This window comes from Diprion similis, chromosome 9 (genome assembly GCF_021155765.1).
Source record: "Diprion similis isolate iyDipSimi1 chromosome 9, iyDipSimi1.1, whole genome shotgun sequence".
NCBI classification, from domain to species: domain Eukaryota; kingdom Metazoa; phylum Arthropoda; class Insecta; order Hymenoptera; family Diprionidae; genus Diprion; species Diprion similis.
This window is the reverse complement of record NC_060113.1, coordinates 3,309,809-3,318,906: the sequence shown is the minus strand read 5'-3', so window position 1 is coordinate 3,318,906 and position 9,098 is coordinate 3,309,809. Positions and strand designations below refer to the sequence as shown.

Sequence of the window (9,098 nt, the reverse complement as noted above, 5' to 3'; positions counted from 1 at the left end):
GCTTAGCAACTCGCCGCCCCTGTAACAGGTGCCCGACGACGCCTCGTCCCTGTCTACGCCCACGTAAAGTAGTCCCTGATCCTACGCCGCAATTTAACGCCGTTGCACTGACAACAATGATAATAATAATATGTCAAGAAATAAAGATTCATTTTCATACTATATTTCGTATTTTCATACTATACTTGGATCGTTTCGTGCTCGTTAAATTGCGATTATCGGAGCGATAATGCCGGTAGTGCGATGTACCGGCTTATTAGTACAACCTAAGGACGTGAATTTATTTGCATGTACTTTATTGAAACTTATCAAAAATGGTTGGAATGTTATCAAAATTCGACTTAAAGATAAACCGAAATTCTCATATCTGTAATTGATTTGTAATTTCATTGAAAAGTGATATATTTCGTTTTGCATGGAGAATATCGAAACGTACAAATCTTTCATTTGCAGTGTAAAATTATCGTCATTGTTAGCCATTTTTCTTCTCTTTCCCATCTTTTTTGCCTACGTTCTCCATCGATAATGACGCGTCTCTTTTTATCTTTTACGGGATTTCTGGACGCCCTTACGAGCAGTATTTCATCGCTGAACCCGTGAACCCAACCAGTCAGCGCGGCTCGAGCGAAACCGGCGTCGGGGTGGCTCCGGATTCGTCATTGGAAAAGCAGTACAGCAGACGACGCCCGGCGTCCCGACTGTATTAATCCGCCGTCACACGGTTTCCTATAGCATCCACGATTTTCCGGATACGCAATCTGCGGTACTTTCAGCACTGACAGAGTACAATTCTGTGGTCAGAAGGAGCGACGACGTATAACAGGACTTATTTGAATATTTGAATGTTTTAATAAATCGATTCACTTTTAGAATCGCCAGGTTCAAACCCTTGTTGAATAGGTAAGAGCTACTGTTTGATTACAGGCAGCTCCATGAGAGTCGATACGTCAATCCAGTCGCTACTTCAATAAGCAATTATCGTGTACGTGAGCAAATCGATTGTTACTTTACGATTGTAATAACTGCATGTCGTTGAAGCTAATCGCCGAGTATAAGTTCCACTTCGATAAAATTGTGAATGGATGATTGAATCTATACCCCCGAACGAGATTAGTTCACGTCAAAATTAATAACGCAATTGCCATCAATAGTTTAGCGATACACCCCATTGTGTCTACTTCAGAATAATTTTCCGGAAAATGGTATGGTAAAACAGTCGCAATGCGCTACAACAAAGAGCTCTGTTGTATCGAGAGAAAGAAGGACCACTACTGTTGGCATGAATTTATACGAAACGTGTAACGTGGTAGCTGATTAAACCTTTCATTACCATGCACAGATTGACGGTATTATTCAACACGTTACGCAAGTTTTTCCTTCAAATTGCAGAAATCAAATTTTCGCGCTACGAAACAAACACCCTTTCTCCCCCTTTTCGGATGCAACTAGGCATACACGCCACACACACTTGAAAGCTGAAATCAGGAGGGATTTATAGGGACACAGACAACGTATTAACGTAAGAAATGTTCGTGCACACGAATAATGTGGGTATATAAGCTACATGGCAACGTGTTGCACCGTACGAATGCCGTACGTGGATACGGAGCACAGATTAGCATTTGAGTCATTCACTCCAATCAGCACATCCTCATTGCGGACTTGCAGTTCTCATGATTCGGTCCAATTGTTTGGCGAATTTACCGTTACAATGTGATAATTAACTCTTGGGTGTGCTCACGTCTGATATGGTTGCTCGTGCAATCTGCAAAACCTATATTGCTGTTTATTAATTGTAGTGTACAAATATTTTTCTGTAGAGATAATTCACGGGGAATTGATCGGAAAATTGAAAAATATAACGTACTGGAATCTAATTGCAATTTAGTGGATGAAGATAAACGTTTCAAAAAGTCATACGTATATATCGTAATTACAAAAGTCGTTCTCATCAACATGCATATTACCTGTAATGGAAAAGAACGTAGAAATTTTCCTGACCATTTACATTCACCCAAAATTTATACCTTGAATTATTTCTTGCTGATTACACTCATTCTATTTCCGTATTGCTTACTTAGCCACGCCCATAAGTTAGCATACCTCTATATCTAGATGTAACGCAAGTTTCACCTTCAAACGGCCATCGGACACTCGAAAAATACATTGAACCGATTGAAACGTGCGTCAATAATAAATGTTGGAACTATTCTACTGACAGTGAATGAAATATAATTTGTCCACGGTTTATCGTATTGCTCGACAGTTTTCGTCATCAAAAAAATAGTATGGGGTAGGGGACACCCGGGTTTGAACCGGGGACCTCTCGATCTGCAGTCGAATGCTCTACCACTGAGCTATATCCCCGAGTGTTGGTGATATACTTCTAATTTTATATAAAGTAAACTATAAAATCAGAAGAATGGTAAATTGAGTCTTGATAATAGTGTTTACGAGATAAAATAATTTCCGGATATCTTTTTGCCATATCTTTGAACAATTGAAGCTGTGAAAAATTCGCATGCATACAGGGTGTATTTTGCGTACATTAGTGAGCACCGACGGATTATACTTGAACAAGGAAGTACGTGCGGCGTGTGCAGCCTTTGAATCCCCCCTTCTACGTCCTTCTGTTCGGGCTGTAAGTCAACACATACGAACGCTTATCAGCGTAAAAAATGATTTATATCTCCCCGATGAAAGTTGTATATATGTACATACTAGAGTTACCCGTCGGGGGAATTAAACGCTAGAACTACATTGTATGTCGACAAAGTGATCGAACGCATTGTATTGACTGTAGAGTGAGAAATTGATGGTTTAAAAGTTAGAAAGTACTTGAAATCGTAAATTAAAGGACTCGTCGATTATCTTTGCGTGCGATTTAAGCGATCGCACGTGAATCGTCGCGTTATCAGAAATTAGTCATAACGTTAGGAGATCTTAGAATTTCAACAGAAATATCTACACGCCGCGTAGGAAGTCGGAGCTAATTGCGCGGTACATTCTTAGAATTATCCAGTCCCTCTCTCGCCCCTCGACACTTCACACAGCTCTGCCATTGAGAGTCTAGCAGACGACAGAGTCAAGTGTTCAGCGCTGAACAGCTAGGTGGTCGCGCGTTGCGTTAACAACGATTGTTTACGTTAAATTCTGGAAGATAGACTTAAAGAAAAAAGTAATAATATACAAATAAAAAAGTTCAAAAGGATAATATTGTATCGTGTAGAAATTCGTTCGATGGCCGAGAATGCGGTGGTTCAATCCGATAGGTAAGTTAATGATATCAGGTGGATTTTATGTGACGATTAAAACGTCATCAACTGTCAAGAACATGTGGTCTCATCCCGTCGCATTGCTTCGGTTACAAAACAGCTACGTATTTCCGTGTACCTATATGTATGTGCTGAACTTTTTTTTATCGTCGGCTACATTCTATTTATAATCATTTTCGCTAACAGAGTAAGACTCGTCACGTTACATAACCTATAAATTCAATATCTAAGCGTTTGAAAATGGTATATTCTAACGTTGATAGCTGGACCTGGGGATGGCTTAGCTGGTCTCGATCGTCCACCACTATGTTACGGGCTGCTGAGAAGAAAATACTATCATGTAAGTATTTTTGATACTCGTTTCATCCTTGCTGTGATTACAATCTTCAAGGCCACTAAATGACTTGTGTTATATACATTCATGTATGTTGTATTGATTACTTGATGTGATGTAACATGTTGTGAGTCATGATGATACAATGAAATGAGCAAATTCATTGTTTAACCAAAAACGTTACCATAAGCTGATGATAATGTTTAATCGATATTTGGTAAACTCATATTTGTTTTATAATTTGCATTGTAACTTTGTGACAAGGTTTGAAAACGGCATATCGCGGATGGTATGTTGATATCGGACCGGTTGTAGGAAACGCGGACAAAATTTGGACAATATCATTGAACGAAGAATCACCAAAAACTCCGATCGTCTTGCTGCATGGCTTAGGCGCTGGTGTAGCTTTATGGTGTTTGAATTTGGATGGCCTGGCGGCTCAGAGACCAGTTTATGCCATAGATTTATTAGGTGAGTAAAACTGTTACCTTTTCTTTGACCATTGACGTACAATGACTCTTATCCCCTGGAAAAAACAGACACAATAATGTTACATTTACTATATACTTTGTCAAATACAAAAAAATTCCTCCACCAGTAAAACACAGCTGGTATTTACTAGCCGATGATCTATTTTGATAATAGACCGACCTTCCTCTTGCTCCATTGCTTTATGACTCGCTCATGAGTAAGACAACGAACTTTGCCCCCAATGTTCTTTTCGTTTAATATCCTTTGTCTTATGTCAATTAATCTTCCGTAGTGTGAATTATCTTAGTCTCAATCAGTTCCAGAGTCTAAGTACTTATGCTGAAGCGATCATTCTTTCTTTTGACAGGATTTGGACGGAGTAGCAGGCCTGATTTTAGCAATGATGCAAAAGAAGCTGAAAGTCAGTTGGTACGATCGGTCGAAGAATGGAGGCGAGAAATGCAGCTTGAAAAGGTTGTCCTCCTTGGCCATTCCATGGGGGGTTATTTAGCAGCTTCATATGCCATGAAATATCCAGAACGAGTAAAACATCTGATCCTAGCTGACCCCTGGGGCTTCCCGGAGAAACCATCAGATTATGCTTCCAAAAGCAATGTTCCGCTTTGGGTCAAAGCCATAGCATTTGTTGTACAGCCTTTGAATCCATTATGGGCGGTCAGAGTTGCTGGACCATTCGGTACAATTGATTTTCATTTAGTACTATGACAGAAATCTCTACTTTTACTCAGCTTGCATGAGAAATACAACGTGATTAAAGATTTACATTCTATTGGATAATGAAACTCGTTTATTTTTTGTAAATTTTTTCTCATTGTTTTTACTTGCTTTTCAATATGCTGCTCTTTAATTGAATAGTACTTATTTATACGTGTTGTTTAGGACAGTGGCTGATTGAAACAACCAGACCGGATATAGTAAAGAAATTTACTCCTCTATTAAAGGAGGATGTAGGAATTATTGCACAATACATTCATCAATGCAATGCACAAACGCCTTCGTAAGTATGCGTAATGTTGGGTTTTTGTCGAATTTTAGTAGAATTTTCGAATGGTATTAATGGTATGGTTAATCAAATTTTAGGGGTGAGAGTGCTTTTCATGCCATGATGCACGGATTTGGCTGGGCAAAATATCCAATTGTAAAAAGAATGGACCAGTTAAAGGCCGATATCCCTATTACATTGTTGTATGGCAGTCGATCATGGGTGGACAACACCGTCGGAGAAATAATAAAACAAAAGAGATCCAACTCTTATGTTAATGTACAAGTAAGTGTACATCATTTTTAACGACGGTAAATGTTGCGGTGGAATTGCATTTTAAAAGCAGAATTTCTCGTTGCATATATTTTCATCTTGCCCCAAATCAAATTTGCAGAACTTTTGATTATTTGTCATAGGTAATAAGTGGTGCTGGTCACCATGTATATGCTGACAAGAGTGAAACATTTAATAAACATATACTGGAGGCATGCGAGCAGTGTGATGAAATTGAGAAGCCTGCATCTTCAAATCTGAACTTGGCAATAGAAGATGCCAATGACAAATATGCAGCAAGAGATGATGAAGAGGGATCTAAAGTAGACCGACTAGAACCGCCCGAACTAACCAGCTCTCGACCAAGATCTAGTTGAAGATCGTAGAACGTGCTTTATGTAAATTTGAACGCTGTGCATTGTGGTCTTGCCTTTATTTATATTCGATTCATCCTGGTACAGAATAGATATGAGATGATCGGTTGTAGATATTATTCAGCAAGTTTACCACAACGCGACAAATGATGATTTTTATGTCATACAAGCCTACTTACTCTTCATTTTTCCTTTGTATTTATCATTTCGATATATGTTAAACGAGCTTCTTATTTATCAAAAATTACCTATCTCTGATAATGTGATATTTAAATATTTTGAAAACTGCATTATTTCGCTGAGGTTTTGTTATGGTACTTCCAAACTTTCTGAAATATTTTTACGCAGCTAGCTTCACACTCAATACTTTCGAAATTTGAAGTTTATCTATAATTATTGTTTCTAGAAAGGCAAAGTGCAATCTCAGTCACTTTTTTTAACAGCAAAACAAGTGTTCCACGCAAGTTACTTAAAACTAAGCATTACATTGATGTTTTTTGTTACGACATCAAAACTTGCTCCTCAAACTCAAAATCAAGATTTCATGTATCTAAGATCACCTCAACATAAAGTTAAACATACTATCAAGCTATGGTAAAATTTGTGTAAAAATTGAAACTGTTTTAGGTAGACAATTGTTTAAAATTTTGCGCGGTCGATGGCAAAATACTGATCAAACTTGCACCCTATAAACTCTTCGTTTTACTAACACTTTAACTGTTTCAAAATTTTATACGTATATGCTATACATAAATGAGATTTTGGATAGACAATTATAATTTTGTTAGATAAGTCTTAATTTCAACGTGTTAGATGCTCTTACATTTTAATATTATAATTATATAAATTTTATGACTGTATGTCATTACTATAGTAGCTAAAATTAGAAATATCGTAGAAAATTCTGGAGTCAGATTACTACGAATTGTTCTTTTCGATAATAAGAGCAGGACAAAATCTTTTATGTCAAAGAAAGTGGTTATAAAATATGAAGTACAAATCAAGATTGCTTTGTCGGGAATATTGCCAGTACATAGGGTATATGAATATTGGATCAAATTTTATGTTGTTAATGTTATATTCTGTACGCTGTGAACCGGTGTAAATCACTGCATATTACACTGAAAGAAAACTAATAATTTACCTCAAGTTGTGCAGGTAGAAACTAGAAAAATAATTTAAATGAAATATTACAAAGAGAAATTTATTTTTCTGTTATTATTACCTATTTTTATTTGAATCTTGCCATATTTATGAACAAAAAAACTGATAAAAGTTTACAACACTATTACCGAGTTGTCAAAGTATTACGAAATACATGTATATTTACATATTCCGCATCACAGAAAACAAACGCAACTTTAATAATGTAAGTATTGTATTTATACGAAACAATAAAAGTATATTCTTTATTTACAACTTTAACAACATTGTTTTAAGTAATGCTGTACACCATTATTGTTGAGGAAAAGCCGCTAATTTGAAGTATTGTCAATTATTGAGAAATATATTGAAGTACAAATTTTTATGTAAAACGGAAAAAAAATGTTGCACTGCTGAATTGTGAAAATTTATGAATAACCCGTTAACGATTACCTCATAAATTTTTCCACCTACTGAAAGCACTGGGACAAAGTAATTGAACAAGCGTTGCGTTACAATTATGTTCAAGAAGTTTCCGAACAGAGGTAAACAATGAATATACATATTTTATGTGTGTTTATTGTCATAGAATTCATCCGAATGATTCAATTCTTGTTCATTGTCATCTAAAAAATCGTCATCATCATCAACAATTCGTGGTTTATCGAAAAAGCTAAGCTCCTCTTCACGGTTTAAATTCCTACTTTTTTTAATCTTTTTTCTAATTTTTTCATCAATCTGTCTTTTGCTCAAGAATGCAGAAAATGCTGCATTTTTCTGCTTCACAGACAAATATTCCGTCACCTTTGAACTCTCTTGAACTTCTTCGGATACAGGGTTCGGAATATTGAGGCATCGATTATTGAAAGCTACTCTTGATTTATCCAAAGAACCTTTAACCTGACAGAGAAAACAGAATGAAAGTATTATTTCTGATAGCCAATACACGTGTAGTAAAGTTAGCATATAGCATCATTCGAAATATACCTTGGCCATGATTAGAGCTTGATCTAATCCCAAAACATCATTTCTCATAGCTGGTAATGGATCCTCGGTAAACTGTTCCTCGATTTCTTGTGTATTCTCTTCTAATTTTTCAATTTCAGACCATACTTTAGAGGGTAACTCGACGTCTAATACCGGAATAGTCTTTAGGCGTTGAGCCGGATCTGTAGGAACGAAACCCTCCCCAAAATCGGCGACTTTTAACCTCTGATCAACCTCTATGATCTTGATATACTGTCTGTCTTTCACAAACTTAATCATCGGAACAACCCCCATTACTCTGAGCTGGCTAAGCTCGTGCCTCAGAGGTCCTTCTGCCCTATGCAAGGTTTGCTCGGTAAGTTCATCCGACTCGGCGCCATCCTTGGCATACCAAAATACATTGACTTTGTTAAAATCTGGAGTCACACTGACACGAGATATTTCAACCCCTTGAACAACAATGTCTGGAGTTACTTCTCCAGTGGTCAATAGGTCTGTTATATGCTTCATGAATAGCTTGTTCAGAACGTCATTTCTGCGTTTATTCTGGTACGGCACGCGTGGCTTCAATAAGGTCTGAGGATTTGAGGAATTGTTATTACCACCCTGACTCCATGTTCTGAAATAAGATTGTCATAAATGAAACGAGATTGAAATTAAATGTGGAAAGATAAAATCGTATTATTTTAACAAATCTTGAAAAATACCGCGTTAATTTTGTCGCATGTTACTTTCAATTTGTGACTCTCACCTTGGTGTCCGTTCTCCTTTCATGATTTTTGAAAAAAATTTTCCCTCTCTCGCGGCGTAGGATTTTGCGAATTTCGTATCAGAAGTAGAGATACCGCGGGACAAGTTATAGAGCAATTTCATTTTTGTCAAATCTTTTATCTTGCAAGCCATGCCTTATCGATCTGTGTAATTTTTTTTACAGACAGTATTGATAACGGTAATGAACTCAAATATTCGCTGAATTTTACGGTAGTAACATTTCGGCGTTACAGAAAAACGATAATTCGTAGGTGTTTATTATTTGAGGTTATGTTCTAGGTGGATCGACCTGCGACCAGATGATGGCTTGTGGAAGAAAAGCAGAAAAAAAATAAGTAAGGGGTGCCCAAACTAATTATTGGAAGTAGTCCCGCGACCGAGGCGTCAACGTGCAACTTCTGCTACATCACCAACGCAATGAAAACGAAGTGAAATAATGAGAATGCTGGGATTTAAAAGTATGATGA

General features: G+C 37.0%; 2 protein-coding genes and 1 non-coding gene across 4 annotated transcripts; 1 reads left to right on the top strand and 2 right to left on the bottom strand.

The window, feature by feature from the left end:
* Positions 1-2,295: 2,295 nt before the first annotated feature.
* On the bottom strand, positions 2,296-2,367 carry Trnac-gca. The gene has a single exon. It is a non-coding gene; the product is annotated as a tRNA-Cys (tRNA).
* A 726-nt stretch (positions 2,368-3,093) lies between these two features.
* Positions 3,094-7,265, top strand: LOC124410139 ((Lyso)-N-acylphosphatidylethanolamine lipase). Of its 2 annotated transcripts, none has more exons than XM_046888283.1 (7): positions 3,094-3,272; positions 3,539-3,615; positions 3,874-4,080; positions 4,448-4,777; positions 4,981-5,098; positions 5,182-5,368; positions 5,500-7,265. In XM_046888283.1, exons 1-7 carry the CDS (start codon positions 3,241-3,243, stop codon positions 5,731-5,733), a joined length of 1,185 nt encoding a protein of 394 aa, XP_046744239.1. In that variant the 5' UTR covers positions 3,094-3,240; the 3' UTR covers positions 5,734-7,265. The 2 variants fall into 2 exon arrangements, with proteins under 2 accessions (XP_046744239.1, XP_046744240.1); XM_046888284.1 differs by having other exon boundaries at positions 3,462-3,615.
* LOC124410140 lies at positions 6,957-8,916 on the bottom strand. The gene is made up of 3 exons (XM_046888285.1): positions 8,612-8,916; positions 7,861-8,479; positions 6,957-7,773 (listed from the first exon to the last, which is right to left on the bottom strand). Exons 1-3 carry the CDS (start codon positions 8,761-8,763, stop codon positions 7,441-7,443), a joined length of 1,104 nt encoding a protein of 367 aa, XP_046744241.1. The 5' UTR covers positions 8,764-8,916; the 3' UTR covers positions 6,957-7,440.
* Positions 8,917-9,098: the final 182 nt, after the last annotated feature.